The sequence below is a fragment of the Acanthochromis polyacanthus genome, chromosome 1, assembly GCF_021347895.1.
Source record: "Acanthochromis polyacanthus isolate Apoly-LR-REF ecotype Palm Island chromosome 1, KAUST_Apoly_ChrSc, whole genome shotgun sequence".
Taxonomy (NCBI): Eukaryota; Metazoa; Chordata; class Actinopteri; family Pomacentridae; genus Acanthochromis; species Acanthochromis polyacanthus.
The window spans coordinates 60,350,002-60,367,286 of NC_067113.1; the positions used below are offsets into that span (position 1 = coordinate 60,350,002).

Below are 17,285 nucleotides of genomic sequence, written 5' to 3' on the forward strand. Positions count from 1 at the left end.
TGTGGAAAATGAGCTGCTGCTCCACCGATAAATACCAACAAACTAAAACAAACTGGAAGTGTTGCTTTTAGTGATGTTTTAATAAATAACAAATATGAGGCTTTTATTTTTCTGGAAGTAAAAGGAAATGTTTCCTATCCGTAGTTTCGCTAACTTAACTTTAGCTGAACTTTCACCATGTTCTAACTGATAGATCATTTTTATTATAGCTGCACTTTATTTGCATATTTGGTCATTTCTTATGTTGCTTCTGTTTCACTGCAATTATATTTTAATAATGTCACTTTAAATACAGATAATTGAAAAGAAAAAACTGGCTCTGAAATGCTCAATGAACTGATACCTCATCTCGTGTTAAACTGAATAAGAATTCTTAATAATATAAAATGTAACTGAGTGAGCTGTATTAATTAAAAATTAATTAAATTGAAAGAAACACAACATTGACTGAAAGATTTCATTCAATTAAACATCAAATTCATTTACCTAAGAAAACCATCCTTTATTGTCTTACCTTAAAATGACCTACATTTAATATGTATATATATATATATATATATATATATATACATCTGCAAAGTAAAAGTTTCACACTAAAGATGAATCACTGATGAACATTTAATCCATTAACTAAATTATTATGAGGAAACAGAAATTCATTTCTAATATTTCTATCAAATATGTTTATGTCTATAAAATAGACTGGGCATGAATAAAAATGTCTGCATAGTGAAATATATGAAATCCATCTGCATTTATACATCATACTGATGTTTAAATAACGGGAACTGCAGCCCCCGTTCAGTCAAGTTAGCAGAATTACTGATTAACAACGTTTCCAGGTTTCTCTGACAAAATAAAAACCGTGATTTGATTTGAATGCGACTTTGAAAATGTAAATCAAATTGTAATAATCGTTAGCTAGCTGCTCCACTGGCTCTGAATATTGTCGGACAGAGTTAGTGGTTAATGTTTTAGGTTCTATGACAGTTTTGTGTATGTGTTGCTGAGTAAAGCCTGCTGATTGGTTATCCAGACTCACGGGAGCGTGCACAGAGATAAAAGGAGAGACCCTCTTATGAGTGTATCAGTTGATGGTTGGATGTTGAACGGTACTCATGGCTTACACTGCATGGACATGCTAACTCGCTGTCTGTGCCCGAGCCAGAGACCTCAACCCGACCGAAAAGTGTTGTTGAAGCTTGTATTCCATGCTGACGTTCAGTAAAGGCTGCAAACCAAGATTCCTTGTTGTGCGAAATACTTTCCACCCACGCTCGTAGGATCACAAAGCATCAAAAAGTCCACAGCGCAACAATATTTTTGTTCTCATCTTTGCTAAGCCCAAATGAAAAATTAATCCATATTCTGGCTACATAACCGACAATAACATCCATGGAGTGACCGGAAGTTAGCTGACCTAGCGGAAGTGCTAATGAGGTTACTGTCACACATAGCTTTTAAAATAAATCCTGTCCAGGACACAGAGCTGTAGCTCCGTTTCAGTGTGAGCTCTAATGTTTCTCTGTGTGACTGTGTCTGTCTTCCTCTAATAAAATCCTCCTGTTCACTGAAAGCTGCAGCCATAGATATATTTTTATCTACTGATTCATATCTATGCACATTAGTCTGGTCCGATGCAGTCTCCATGATGACGTTTCACAAGCATGTGAGAACCGGTGAGAACCCAAGTACGGACAGTTACGTACTGAGAAACGGCCACAGTCTTCTTACCGCAAAGGTACAAAGTCTTCTCCTCCGACATCAAGAAACATCTTCAAAGCTTCTTCAAATCCAAACAAATACAATCAAAAGATCAAACTAACGTCATTGGTGCATTTAGGTGCAGTCGGACAACTAAGTTGCATTCAGGAGCGTCGGAAATTGGATTATCAGTAATGTAAATTTTCAACGAAAATTTTGGGGGGCACACGGGGTGGCCAGTCTGATCACAGTGGGGGCCACTAGAGTGCCTGTATAACCAGAGTGGCGACATGACGGGTCCAAAAAATTTTGGTCACGTGATGTATAGGCGCCATTTTGTTTCCAATTCATGAACACTGGGTTTTCCTTTTAACGTTGTGTACACCGCAGAGTGTAATTCTAGGTCTTTTCTCGCTCCCCAAATACCTGAAAAATGACGGGCTGTTGTGCCTTTGGGTGCACAAATCGGTCAGAGAAGGGATCCCACATGTTTAGATTTCCCAGTGATCCAGAAAGAAGGAAACTATGGGAAAATAAAGTCCAGAGAGTGGGATGGAAATCGACTTCATCATTGTTTTTGTGCCAGGTTAGTCTCATGTTATGATGTATGGGTGAATGACAAATAGAAAAGTTTGATGTGATTTTCGGCAGTTGTGGTTATTTTTGACTGACCATTTTCATGCATGGAGATGCATGAAATATGTGCAAACGTATTTTGCTAAATTGACCGAAGCTGCAAACTCAATGATAGAAACATTATACACCCATGGAAAGCTTAGATTCTCATGAATCCACCGGTATAAACCACTTTCAGATGTGATTACCACAGCGGGTAATATGAAGACATTTGTCCAACAAATAACGTAAACAGCAAAACTCACCTTTGAATCCTCATAACTAGTCACAGATGAAAATGGCCATAATCCAACCTTGGACATCCAGACAAAACAAGCCAGTAAAATATTTTGTCCAAAACATGTCTTGAAATCAGTAAGCAATCCACAAATGGCTAGTTTTCGTGAATGTGCACCTCGCGCTGCACATCCCATATTGAGTGAATGGAAACAAAATGGCATCAAATCCCCAGTTGTCGCCACTCTGGTTATACAGGCACTCTCGGGGCCACTGCCCTTCCATGCCACCACGGAAGCTCTGCCATTGTATGCAATTGAGAAAAATTAAAACTGAAAGTTATTTATAAAGATATTGTAGTAAACCTGTTGACAGGCGATAAATCTTCACTTGACTCACTACTTTATATTAAATAACGAAGAACGTCTTGGAGTCTTGCCAGTCTTTTCTTCAGGAGGAAATGACATCATGTGGAGAGGTGTTTTTGTAACGGACAACTTAGTTGAAAGTGGTTACTCAGACACAGATACAGTTTGCTATTTTCCATCTAAAATTTGATTTATTGCCAAAGAAGAAATATCTGTCATGATTATCTCAACTTAACCCTCCTGTCGTCCTGTGGGGCAAATTGACCCGTTTTAAATTTTTTAAAATGTGGGGGAAAAAAATATTTTCACAGTGAAAACTTCCACATTTTCAAAATTTGTTTAGGAAATTTTTGAACATTTTTTGGTGGAAAACAACAAATTAAAAAAAATGTTTAAGAACATTCAGAAAAAAAATCAACCAAAACGCAGTGAATTTTGCTGTCAAATTTAGGGATTTTTTATTTTAAAAAAAATAAAACTTTTGAGGGAAACTATTTAGGAATTTTCTTCCTGAAGATTTTGCAATTTTTTATAAATTTGGGGACATGTTTTTAATTTTTGGACTTTTTTCAGACAAAGCAACAACATTTTTTGGTAAGGACAACACGTGGGTTAATAAAAATAACACAAAACAATTTTTGAAGAAACTCATTTTATTATTGTTTAGCTAATTTGAAGGTGGTTTTTATTAAATTTGGACGGTTATTTAGTTGATATTTTAGTGATATCCAGTCATTTTTTATTAAGTGTTTCAATAATAAATAATTATGGAATTTGTAAAAACATGATCATAATGAGCATAAAAAACATGAGTTTGTTTTTTTTTACCTTTAATAAAAATGTATGCAAGACATATCCCGTGGGCCAAGTCCCTCAATTATATATTGGCCCAGTAACTAGTGTTTTTCTGGAAGAATTTTTCTGCAAAACATTTCTCTACAGCAGTTGTTCCCATACAGATTCATTTTATCTGCAGAACCACCCCTCATATACAGTCAAGGGATTCTAACCAAAACAGAAAATGTTGCACTGATTTTATAGGACTCCACCTGTATTATTGTCACTAAAAAGTATACAGACGGTATAAAATGGATCTCTTTTTTTAATGTAAATAAAGAATTTGTTTGTACCTGTGTTTGCTAGTTACAGTGTGCATGACTTTTAAGGGTGGATTTAGTAGAAGTTCCTGCACAGAATCTTAACACTAGGAAGGGATGAAATCTACTTTAAAGAACTCTGGAAACAAATGGCTGAACAATGAAAGACTGACTCAGAACTTCAAAATTAAAGAATCGATAGACATGATGTAATGTGTCAACTGGGCGGCTGTATAAGCAGAACAAAGACACTTTTCACTGAAGAATCTTAAGCATACTTGTCTGATGTATTTTAAATTGCAATGATTTAAGGAGCTTTATTCAAAATTATAAAAGACCAATTTCAGATTTTCCACCTAGGGTTTCATATATATACATATATGTATACACATTATACAGTATATGAGTCCTTATTAACTTTAACATGACAGTGTTGCCTACATTAGCAAATCATAAGATTGTGTTAACAAAAACTTGGAATGCATTATAAAAATGATCCATCTTTGTCACCGCTGAATCTGCTCAATAATACTCTACTGTTCAAAAGTTTGGGGTCACTTAGAAATGTCCTTTTTTTTGAAAGAAAAGCAGTTTTTTCAGTGACGATAACATTAATCAGAAATCCAGTCTAGACATTGATAATGTTCTAAATTACCACTCTAGTTTGGAAACGGCTGATCTTTAACCACCACTCCTGTGTTCTAATGCTACATTGTGTTAGCTAATGATATTGAAAGGCTAATTGACAATCACAAAACCCTTGTGCAATTATGTTAGCATATGAGTAGAAGTGTGAGTTTTCATGGAAAACATGAAATTGCCTTGGTGACCCCAGCCTTTTGAGCATAGGTATTTCCAGTCTGGACCCTGACTGCACCTCTATTGGCTATTTTCCTGAAGTACAGAAAACAAGAATTCAAGGAAAAGGGTAGCAGGTGAATCTAAAATCAAGATTTGAATAGTCAGCAGTGTTGTTCTGCTGCAGCAGCGAATCCTTCATGTGTCGGAAAGGATGCCGTCATGCGCGCTGAGTTTAATTGAATTAGCCCGGCTCTAGACAGGAGAGTAGCCGGAGCCACGTGTGCTTTTGACATTACATGCTGGCAGATTATCTGAGCGGCGACAACTGGCAGTGAAACCCAATTCTCTCTGTGGTTTCTACTTTTAGACCAGGAAACACGGGGTGAGAGGTTCAGCGGTTGTAAAGCACGAAAGGCTGGAGACCCGACAGGGCAGCAGCTAGTTAAGCAGGTCATTTAAGCGACCCCGCTGACCCTTTAGGGGCCCCGGCATTAATCTGCTGAAGAAACACACCACACACTGTGCTCTTTTTGATTGTTTTTTTTAATGGAATGTATCTTTTCGAGGTATGAAAATAGATCTCACGTTGAAATAAGAAATTGGACAGTGGCTACAAAGGGCACAGCTATAACTGTGTGTGAAATGATGGCAACGGGAAGGCATGTCGGAGAAGCATCACACCAGTCGCATTAGATAAAGGGCACGGCTCCAACCCTGTGTGGGAGATGACAGCAGCACCGAGGCATGTGTCAGGCCGGCGGTGATACTCTGGCGAGAGGGGGAAGCTGTGGAAACACTCCCAGCAAACAGGAAACAACACGAGCCACAGGGAGAGGTTTCTTGACAGCAAGACATCCCTCCATCATAAAAAAAAAAAAACAACAACGGGGGGGAATTTCTGAGCCTGCCACCTGACACTTTCCTCTAAGTGTTGTTCTGCGTATCACCACCTTCAGAAAGATTGTTTAGTCTGTTTGCTTCCTCGTGGAAAGTATTTCATGCCTTCAATGCGCAGTACAAATGATTGATAGAGGTTTGTGAACAGGTCTCAGAGGCAGAGCTGCTGCAGAGACAGAAATATGGAGCCTTAATAACCTTGTAGGTAGAAATCTTCAGAAAACTCAAAGTTCAAGAGTTGTGGCGTGTTTCCAGAAATAGTGGAAGCTATAGAAGTCAATTTTTTGGTGAATGGTAAATTCATTTAGTTGTCACGTTAATTGTATAGAGTTGCACTTCATACTTTCACAGCATTTGAGGAAAGCGTTGATATTCCCAAGTGCCTAAATTTTTCAATCAGCCTTTGAGTTTGCTGCCATGTGTTGCCCGCACATTAGTTTGCAAAATGCTTGTCTCAGTAGCACTCTGTAGTAACTGACTTGGTAGTTCGCTAACTGTCTTTCAGCAAGCTAGCTACAGCGCCCTCCATAATTATTGGCTCCCCTGGTTAAGAAGTGCTGAAAGTCTTAAAATAAATTCAATTTTTATTGCAGAAGCATACTCTCACACTGAAAATTGTTGAAAAATGCATTTTAGAAGATTAGGTGCTGTTTTGTTGGCAAAAGAGGGTTGTACAAAGTATAACATCAGTGGTGCTAATAATGGTGGCAGACATGATTTGATGTAAAAGAATTATTTCTTAATGTGTGATTTTTTTCCCCCCCACTGAATAAATGCACTTGGATTAAAGGTTGGATTTTCCTCTTTTTTTCCATTGTGGTCCTACATTATTTAGAAAAAAAAATGAATTTATTAGAAGCTAAAGATCCGAGTACAGTAGATACAGTAAATCAGAGTAAAGATCAAAACATCTTAACCAGGGGTGCCAATAATTATGAAGGGCGCTGTGGCTTAGTTGTTAACGGGACAGAAATATTCAAAGCACACAGTATTCGGTATAGAAAATCTGCGGAAACTACAAATGGTCACAGCTAGTCAGCTATGATAGCGGGTGTTTATGTTAAGCTAAAGCAGAGTTTTCTCAAAAAGAAATATGTCTAAATTTCCACTTTATTTTTAGGTTTCCTTTGATTTTTTCTTCTGGGTTTCAGACTAATGTTACTTTGCTGGGAAAGTTTTACTGCAACCAGTCAAACTGTCTTTAAAGCAGCTCAGCCTCTGAAGTATGACAAAAAAAGACTTCAGTGTGCACATGGTCTTCTTAGTATGACTAAGCTCTTCTCTGTAACCACTGAAAACAAACTGAGGGTACTAAGCTAGTATCCTCCTCCGATTTAAGACTCACAAGAAAGCAAGAGATAACCTTAGTATGCAGTCAAATAAAACGATGGAACATGATTGATGCACACAATGTAAATACTAAGATATACTGTAGCTTTTAACAAATCAAGCACTTAAAACAAAGTGTGTATATGGGGAGCAGGTATCTCATCATATACAGTATCTACAGATTTTAGTACTGAGAGGTGTAACGCTGCACAGGAGAGAGCAATGTAATGAAATGAGTCTTTGGTTCAGTTGAAAAATGAAATCATGGGAAATGACACATTTTACCGACTAACCTACTTCAACCACTCTAAGATAACTATATGTGATCTCATCTCCAACGGACTAGCAGGCGACGGACCTCAGACCTCCTGTTCCAGTCTAACAACAACCAAACATTCATCAACAACATAACATTTTTTTATAGAAAATATATATACACATCTAATAAATAAGGGATAAACCCATCGCACGGTAGAATACAGTTGTTTTCTCACATGCTTTTTGTCCATCAGTCTTTTGTGAAAGAAGTCTCTGTATTGAAAAGGGCCGGGGCGCTGGTCTGTGGAAACCATTACATGGAAGAGGGGTCCTCCTGGAGAATGGAGCTCAATGGGGAAGCGACAGGGGGAGATGCAGCCCGGGTTCGCACTCATCCTCCAGCTCAGTGTCCAATTAACCTGCGGACGCAATCAACGAGACAGACTGCAGACTGACTGAGGCGGACACAGGACACAGAGGAAATCTAAAGTCACGTGGAACATGGGCAGAATGGGACCTGAGGCTGCTCATTTTAACAGTCTGGATATAGCCATGGACCTCAAATCACTCCTAAAAAATGGAACACTTCAGTGAGGCTGCATTTAAATTGCTTTTCTTTAAGAAAAAGGAGGGAGGATTAGTGCTGCAGGGCTGTAGCCAGGATTTTAGAAATGCAGAGGTCAAGAGAGAACATTCTGGTCAAACACCGAAAATAAAGTTCCTCCAAGAACTAAAAACTCTGGTGGGGAAATACTGAATTCTTTGTGTTTTTATTTAGTCATTGGAATCAGTGCAAAGGTGCTAAAATCACCAAATTGTCACTAAAATATTGATCTAAGTGTCCTCAACAGCACACAATAATATGAGCCCTGATCTGAAGGGCAAATACCTTTCTAATATTTAAAAAGGTAGATTAATTGAATTATCTAAATGCCTAAATTCATTCATTAGACTGAAGAGAGAGTGGTTCTTAAAATAACAATAAATATTCTTATTGTTTTAATGGTGGGGTTCACACCGAAGCCTTTGAGAGCACCGTACAAGAACGGTACTGGCACTTAAACGCCTCTTAATTCTTCCATGTCTGGTGACTCATGCCTACTATTTATCACCGTGACTAAATAAATCAAATATGACTTCTTTGTTTGGTTCATGCCATGCTGGGTTGAGACCTCAGCGTGGCAGCAAATGTGCCACAGAAATCTGTTGTTCAGCCAAACACCACAGCAGCTTGTTTCACTAAGCACAACTTTACTCAGGGTCTGGATGGACTGTCAAAGCTGCACACTCTGACTCTGGTGAGGCTCTTATAGCTGAGGCTGCGCTACACTTCAGGTGAGAGTGCACATTTGGAAGTCAACTCATGCGCGCACACACACATGCAGGAGGGATTCACCTGACCGAGTTTGATTTTTACGCATTATCCGTGCGTCTTTACGCTTAATTTGGATATGGTAGGCGTGTGATATCTATTTCATTTGCTTTTCTATTAAAGTTTTATGACAGAATCTTTACTCAGGTTCAGCGCTTATGCAGCTTTTAACTCCCAATTTCAAAAATGCCAAATCAAATGCGCACCTTTTCAGCATTTATGGAAGTAATTACGCGCCGTGCGTAATTCCATTCTACTTATAACTGTGCGTAATGTTTTGGGTATGGAGAAGACCTCCTTGTATGAAATATCAAACCTGCCGGGGAATGTATATCCAGCACATTTTCCTGCTGAGGGTTTCACCTCCAAAGAGGGGGACGTATATGGCCTACAGCAGAAGCTCTCAAACTTTTCTTTACGCCAAAATAAATCCACATTTTGTGCGACTGTCTCCTGGAAGAACACTGGTTCGGCGTTTGATCAGTGAAGGAGGACTGTAAGCTACGATGACAACAGACGTCCTCACTCATGGCACAAATATCCAGGAAATAATACAAAAAGGTAACAAAAAAAATGGTCCTTAATTTGTAAGGGGATCCCCAGGTGGTCCCCGGACCTGGGGAGCCCCCGTCTTTCTCTTTAGCTGTCTTACCGCTAATGGCGAACCAGTGTCCGCGGGACTCGCCGCAGGTCACGCTACGTTCGGAGAGCTGCGGACGGTCTTCTGTCCGGGCATCTGCACCACCAGCAGCTGCTGCTTTTGCCGGGTGGACTTGACGGCCAGGATCGCCTGCCGGTTCTTGTACTGGACCATCTGCAAGGTGATCTCCGCGTTCCAGCCCTCGTCCTGCGGACACCTGAAGTCGATCTCCTTCCCCTCCGTCATGACCACCGTGAAGTAGACGTACTTGCCCTTCCGCTCCACGCAGTCCACCGTCTTCATGTTGGCGAAGTGCAGCTCCTTGACTTTGCCCGTGTCCCCTCCGCCGCCGTGCTGCTGCTGGTGGTGCTGCGGGTGGTCGTGCTGCTTGGGCGGCAGCAGCAGCACGCCGTCCTCGGTCAGGACGCAGTGCTTCTTCTTCCAGAGCTGCAGCAGCCCGTCGCTCCGCTTCTCCAGCAGACCCTCCTTGAACACCTTCCTCCCGTTTTCCAGCATCTTCACCTGCAGACTTCCACCTTCCTGGCTGCTGGGCTGACTGCACGGACTGTCGGGCGGCTGGACGTCTGTTTATCCTGGAGCAGGTGGAGGCATGGGATGCTTGTGAGGCGGCGGTGCGGAGCGGAGCTGCTGGTTGTTTTGAGGAGGCTGGCTGCCTGTCTGTCTGGTTTGTGGCCACAGTGTGTGAGGGGGGAATGAGGGCGGGAGGGGTCTGGAGGTGCACCGCCCCCCTCAGTGGCATCCAGCCTCCTGAGACAATGACAGCTAATGATAATAAGCAGTTTGGAAGTCTGACAGCAGCTTCATTATGTTGAGTTTAGCGTTTCAAAGTACATTAAAATCATTTGGAGACTTTACACACCAGGACCCAAAGCAGCAGAGGAGCTGCTCTCATTTGTACTGCTGATAGTTTAGAATATTCATACACACTTTCTGAAAGCATTTTGAGCTGTTCAAGTCTCATTTCTAGCATCACATAGGTCATATATAGCCTCTAAAATCTAATTTAAACTTATATATGTACGTCATGTGTGTGTTATTGTGGTTCATCCCAATTTATAAATTTGACAATCAAGATTTAGTGACAGTTTGGAGAAAACAGGAGAACTTTCTTCCAGTTTACCCACAGACTCCTACTAATGGTCCACATGAAACAATGTGAGACAGGTTTAATGCTTTCCATCAACCACTTGTGATCTTACTGCTTGGAAGCATTTTTATTTTTAATTTGTATCATAATGACCTCCCTCTCCCCTCTTCATCTAATGGCCCTTATGGTGGTTGTGTGGTGTTTAATGTGGTCATGTCCAATTGCCATTACAAACCATATTCCCCACAGAATGTCAGAGTTTCAAATGTTACACAACAGCACCCTCTGCTGACTGAGAAGTTATTGTCCAAAGTGCGAGTCCGTACTCAGTGGTCAGCTTGTAATGGCTTTAAGATCCTGATGTGTTCACAGAAACGTTCAGCGCTTTAGTAGAGGTGACTGGAAGAGAATCTTTGAACAGTCCATGTCAGATGCAAATTTGATGGAAACAAATGAAGTCAACCGTCACAGTCATGTTTAACCAATTTATTCATGAACATACACGTACAGTTATTGAGTACATTAGTATTTTTGTAGCATAGCATTTTGCCTTGACAACAGCTGCTCTGAAGGACCCTACAGAAACCCAGTCACGTTCTTCCCCAATGAACATGATCTGAATACTCCCTGCAGAATGAGAAGTACCCTGGCTCTCCACAGTGGACATAATGCTGCCCGACACAACCAACACTTGGCTGTTTTCACAACTGAAAAAGGCATTAAGAATGGACTGAGAGGGAGGCAGGCTACGGTTTGTTCTTGGTTCCCCTCCTGACTATAAGTATTGCTCTGACATGCTTTTCTGTGGCCTTCTGGGTAACAAAAGGAAGGAGGGCTGGGGCGGGGAGTGCAGTGGGTCATTGGCCAACATCATGGCCTTATCACGCTTCCCCGTTTTCTTTCACAGTGATTAAAATGAACAGAGACCTCAGGGGCTGGGCTGAGGTCCGTGTGAGTCACCTGACTAGACATGAATTGGCGACACAAGAGGAAGGGTTTATTTTTTGTGAACCTGACATGTAGACGGACACTTTTCCTCGTCATCCACTGTGCTACATCTGCTCACGCCATTCCTACAAAGCCTCTCTGAAAAGGCAAAGTGTGCCTCCACCGGTTGGAAAAGTAATGCGCTGGAAAACCAGACAGCACAAGTTGAACTCTCCACAGAGCGGGTTTACAGCAGCGCCTCCCGCGGCCCTTCAGACAGAGGTGGGGGGGTGAGCTGCTCACAAGGAATGCTCAGCTAACCGATGACAGGACGCCACTGGTACACCACACACTAGTACAAAGTGCTACAGAAAAGACGACAGCCACGCCACTGCGAGCCTACGAGGAGCCTGAAGCACAAGTTTATTGGGGCTGGGTGTCCCGAACTGGCCGTCCTGCCAAACTGCCTCACTTCCTCCTCCTCCTCCTCATCATCATCTAAAGAATTCTCTGGAATGTTCAAGAGACTCGACCGGGCTGTGCCAAGCCCTGGGAGCGAAGAAGTTGACGCAGACTTCACTTCTGATCAGGTCTAACGGTCTGTCCAGTTGGAGGACGACAGACCGGTTGAGAGAGGTTCCCGATGGTGCCAGCCGGTCTGCGTACTGGAATGTATCGAGAGTGGAAAGCAGTCGAGCACAAGCGGCCAAAACCTCCCACCCTCAGCGAGATTAGATAAACTGGAAGGACACCCAGCTGCAGGTCACCCATCTGTCCTCTGTCTCTAGAGCTGGAAATGCTACAGTGCTTTTCAAGTGCTAAAGGCCCCGCTAAGAATTCAAAAAAAAAAAAGAATAAATCATCTGGGACAACCAGAACTGACCAACCTGGAACTTTGGTAGGAGGAAGAGGAAGCAGAGGGAAGGGGGAGTGTATGAATTGACGTTGCCGCGATGCAGTCTAAACCACAGCTGTTGTCTAAGAGCAAATACAACAAAAGACTTCACAAGAACCCAAACTATTGTAGCAGTGAAGAAACAAGTTCATGCTGTTGAGGGAGATATTTCCTGTAGTCTATCTATTGTACAGAGAAGGAGGAAGAGAAGGAAAAACAGGTCTAGTAAAATACTATGTATATTGAGCCACACAGCTCCCAGTATATTACCATGAGTTTTTGTAACAAAAATCTTGAAACCTTTTTTCTTCAAATTCTCTACCAAGAAAAATACAAAACATTATAAGGCGGTAAGTAACTATATTTTTTAATCGTTTTTTTCTTTTTGTTTGATTTTTTTTCCATTTTTTTTTTTAATTTGAGAAGCTGTTACAGTGCAGTTGATCCTCAAGGCAGCCAGGCCAGGCTTCACTGCTGCTTGCACTCAGCTGGGGGGCTGCATCCTTCTGCAAGAAATCACAGGACCGTGGGCCGTTAGGACAGAAATCACTCGTACAGTCACACTAAAAATCTGATCCACACACAGCCAAGCCACTCCAAGACCCAACACATTCAACAAGCAGCTACAGACTTGAAGTAACAGGTTCTTTCATCTCAGCTACTTTGAACACATGACAGAAGTGACAGATATGGACGGGGTGACTGGGACACATTCAGATCAGACACGCTGTGACGGCTGTGGTTTGTTGGAGCATCTTTGGAAAGGCAGGGATTGCAAAAGTGTTGGGGGCCATGACAACAAAGCTAAGGGAGATACTGTGGGTGGAAGGGTTGGGTTAAATAGGAAAATATACAATACTGTTCAAACGTTTGGGGTCATTTAGAAATGTCCTTTTTTTTTTTTTAAGAAAAGCAGTTTTTTCCAGTGAAGATGACATTAAGTTAATCAGAAATACAGTCTAGACGTTGTTAATGTGGTAAATGAGTATTCCAGCTGGAAACAGCTGATTTTTAATGGAATATCTCCATAGGAGTACAGAGGAACATTTCCAGCAACCATCACTCCTGTGTTCTAATGCTACATTGTGTTAGCTAATGGTGTTGAAAGGCTCACTGATGATTAGAAAACCCTTGTGCAGTTATGCTAGTACACGAGTTTCATGGAAAACATGAAAGTGTCTGGGTGACCCCAAACTTTTGAACGACAGTGTAAATAAACTATTAAAAATACTCTTTGTTTTATAGATTTAAGTAGTAACAAACAGACAAGACTGATGTACTGATATAAATACACTCCAGGCCAGCGAGTCATTAGGAAACTAATGATGTGGCCGTTTTAAAATGAGTGCTACAGGAATCATTTGACATTTTGGGAAATATGTTGACTTTCCAGCAGAGTTAGAGAAGATTGATTTTACACTCATACGACTGAGCAGAACATTAAGAAAGAGTCAGGATCAGGTCGGCTTAGCACGAGCCTGATTGAGTCTGCAGTAGGGATGTTAATGTTCAACAATTAATCTTTTATTTGTCACTATTAAGTGAGTCTATTACAAGGGACACATTTTCAAAAATGTATTGTACATTAGCTTTAATACCTCGCTGTGCACCAATCTTCCTATAGAACTTAATAATACAATATCAGCCTATTCCTTTCAGCAGTCAAAAAATACATAAATCACCATTTCCATCATGAAGTTTTTGCGCTCTTTGGTACCAGAAAGACTACAATTTAACACCTATGTTTACATGCACACTACTATCCAAGACCTTAGCCTGGTTAGTCCAATAAACCTCATCCAGGATTCTCAATGTCTTCTGCCACAGTGGCTGAGATGTTTAAAATTGAACTGTACACAGCTAACCAGGACCTTGGATCCTGTAACGAATATGTTCCATGTAAATCTAAATATGATAAATGCAACAGAACACTAGTATGCATGTAGACACACTGACCATCACCCATTTTTCCATATCACCCTTCAGTAAATAACTTCTACTGGTATTTTTAACTCCTCCTGGACCGGAACAACCTGCATAACACGGTCAAAGTTTGTTTTTTTTTTCCTGGAAGAAACCAAATTGAAGTCAAGGCTTTAAATCTTTGACGGCCTAATGGAACCTAATTTTGCTTGTTGGAGGACGTCGAAAAAATATTAGAAGCCTTTCCACTGCAGGAGCAGGTGGGAAGTGAAATCAAAATTTACAGGAACAACCCTCTAGTTGGCCCTTCCAGCGTTTCTGTTTCCACTGCAGTGTAGCATCAGACCACAACATTTCCTCCCAGTGCGTCAAAACAACAGATAGCAGTTACTGGATGGAACTACAGCACGTAGGAAAGAGAACAGTGGAGATTTAAGCTTTTCTTTTCGGGGAATTACATGGTACAGATGGCAACGTTGGAGAGATGAAGACTGCTACCAGACAAGGACATGGAGAGGGCAGACAAAAGATGGCACTTGTCCTTTCTGAACTCAACCAATCAGAATTTCTTCTCTTCGTCTTCTCTAAATTTAGCCCATCAGTTTTGAGCAGCACACAGCAGTTTTTCCAATGCTGCTCACAAGAATGTACCCTGGATTAGGTACTTTTTCTCCCCTGAAAATGCCCTACAAGAGGTTTTACAGGGGTAGATCCATACTTAAAGTTTGGGTGACAATTCAAACAACTTGCATGTTCCTGCAGTGGAAAATGGCTTATTGTTGGATTTATAAAGTGAGCAAGAACTTGTAATAAATCTAGATAAATACTGGAGTTTAATGCCTATATATATATATATATATATATATATATATATATATATACCAACATTGACATTTGAGAGAAAATCCCACTATATAAGCCCTTTGGTGGATACACTAGGCACAGCGTTTCTAAATCACCATCATCTCTTTGATGTTGCTTAAAGATGATCAATATCTGATAACTGAAGAGTGGCTCAATGCCTTTGAAAACCAGGCGACATAACCTCCACTGGTTAATGACTAAAATGTTTTAAGGTTATAGAAAACGGGATCTTGGAGTAGAAATGACAAAAACATTCTTGAGAAGAGAGCTTTTGTCCATGCAGATGTGCCAAAAGAGCTTGTTTTGTGTTACCACCACAGGATGAGAAATGGAAACACTTTAAAGGCCGCTGATCTCAAATCAATTAGCTGCTAAACACAATGGAAACACTTGGGTAAATAAGGCATAGAAAGTGCACAGAAAGATAATAAAGCTCCCGTCGTACTTGGGGGAAGGGTGTCCTTGCGGCACACAGACACTTCTAGAGGAGACGGCACACTGCAGCTGCTCTTTATGGCCTGATGCCACTCTGACAATTTCAGTGTAAGGTCATTTTCGCCATTGTACAATACATTTGGCTTGTAATGAAGTCGTTTCAAGTGTCCAGATTCCAAAAATAATGCTCTTTTTTGTGACAGGCTTTTACACGCTGTTATATCTCTCCTCCTACTGCAGATGAGATTGTAGCATCTGTTGAGAGACACATTTGATTCCTTTCTTGTTTTTTTTAATCTGCTGCTGCAAGCAATCGAGTTTCTAATGAAAACTACAGAAAACAAGCTTTTATTGCTGACAGTGACGGTGCCCTTAGAGATAATGCATTTTGTTGGCATTTCTTACATTTTGGGAATCTGCCAAACATCGGTTTCAAAAGAGAACAGCCCTCCAAAGTTATTATCCTAGCATTAAAGCAGCTCTATAGAGGAAAATGTAGCTGAATAGAACTCAATGTGAACAAGGAAGGAAGATAAAACCACAGACAAACAGACCAATGACATTTAAATGGGAATTATAACACTGATAAACAAAGAAAAGGATTTATGAAAGACACATCCTCACTCTGACAAACTCAAAAACTAGCCTGTGGTTGTGGAGTTCAACATGGCGAGCACAAAAACACAAAAGAAAAAACAAAAACAGGGAGGCTGGACTAGCTTCAACATACAGAAATGATACAAGTGCAAATGCAGAGCGCGGTATGGGTTAAACTTTTAAAAAACCAACGACAAACCAGTGAGTTAGTAGATCAGGAGGTTGCAGCACGGCGGCGGAGGAGGAGCTGATGTGTGGGGTCAGGGAGTGCAGAGAGATGAATGAAGGATGGAAAAGAACAAGAGGAAAAGGAAAGCCAAAAACTCAAACTGAAAGAGCGGGGTGAAGGGTGGAGGGTGTGATGGTAGTAAGCTGACAATTCACAAGCTGTACCTACCAGGATAGGGTTATTTTTCTACTGTCACCACTTAAACCTAGTGAGGAAAAATTTAAAGAGTAGCTGACAAAAGATGCCAAAAGTGACTGGAGATGAAAAACATTAATGAATAGGAGGAAAAAAAACAAAAAAGCAAAAACTAGCAGAATACAGAATGTCAAAGACGTTTTTTGTTGAGCAGAGAAGCAGCAGAGGTCAGGCTTGTTTTACATCAGGGTTTCTGCAGAAATCAAACAGTCAAATGTAATGCTTATAAATGCCATTTTAATGCTAAACTGTAAAAATTTTAATGCTACGACCGTGAACCCAACAAATTACATGGGTTTGTTTTGGGGGTTTTTTGTAAAAGATGATTTTTATATGAAAACTGTCCTTACATTTCACTATTACTGAATCCTGAAACCACCCCTGATGATCCACGGGTCATTCTCTGAAATCCACGTTTTAAGCCATTTTTGCGTTTCCCCGTTTCCCAGCTTTCCTCCACCTGATCCAGGTGGAGGAAAGCTGGGAAACACCGCCGGCCACTTTGACCATCCTGTTTTAATTTACGGGCAACAAAAAAATACATTTTGTTGTTTGAAAAAAATCCAAAAATTCAACAAAAAAATAAATAAACCCCCCCCCCCCCAAATTTCTGAAAATTTTCAAAACCTTTAGGAAGCAAATTTCAATAACTCCTTAAAAGTTTCCCTAAAAAAAGTTCTATTAAAAAAAAAATAAATTTTGGCAAGGAAATTGTTGTAAATATTTTCAAAAACAATGAGTAAAAATCTTCCGAAAGAATCCTAAAAATATCTTAAGTGACTGCATATATATTA

The 17,285-nt window shown here is 40.6% G+C and overlaps 2 protein-coding genes across 4 annotated transcripts in view; both read right to left on the minus strand.

The window, feature by feature from the left end:
- Positions 1-5,347: 5,347 nt before the first annotated feature.
- phlda1 (pleckstrin homology-like domain, family A, member 1) lies at positions 5,348-10,031 on the minus strand. The gene is made up of 2 exons (XM_022210734.2): positions 9,331-10,031; positions 5,348-7,725 (listed from the first exon to the last, which is right to left on the minus strand). The coding sequence occupies exon 1, from the start codon at positions 9,832-9,834 to the stop codon at positions 9,370-9,372; it is 465 nt and encodes a 154-aa protein (XP_022066426.1). The 5' UTR covers positions 9,835-10,031; the 3' UTR covers positions 5,348-7,725; positions 9,331-9,369.
- An 866-nt stretch (positions 10,032-10,897) lies between these two features.
- The window catches only part of nap1l1 (nucleosome assembly protein 1-like 1), a 30,338-nt gene continuing 23,950 nt past the window's right edge, over positions 10,898-17,285 (minus strand). For 2 of the 3 annotated variants that reach the window (XM_022210731.2, XM_022210730.2), the window contains exon 15: positions 10,898-12,754. In XM_022210731.2, coding sequence (XP_022066423.2) covers positions 12,662-12,754 — 93 coding nt within the window. In that variant the 3' untranslated portion in view covers positions 10,898-12,661. Of the gene's footprint in view, positions 12,755-16,464; positions 16,502-17,285 lie in introns of all 3 variants that reach the window. The other variant, XM_022210732.2, reaches the window with a different exon arrangement.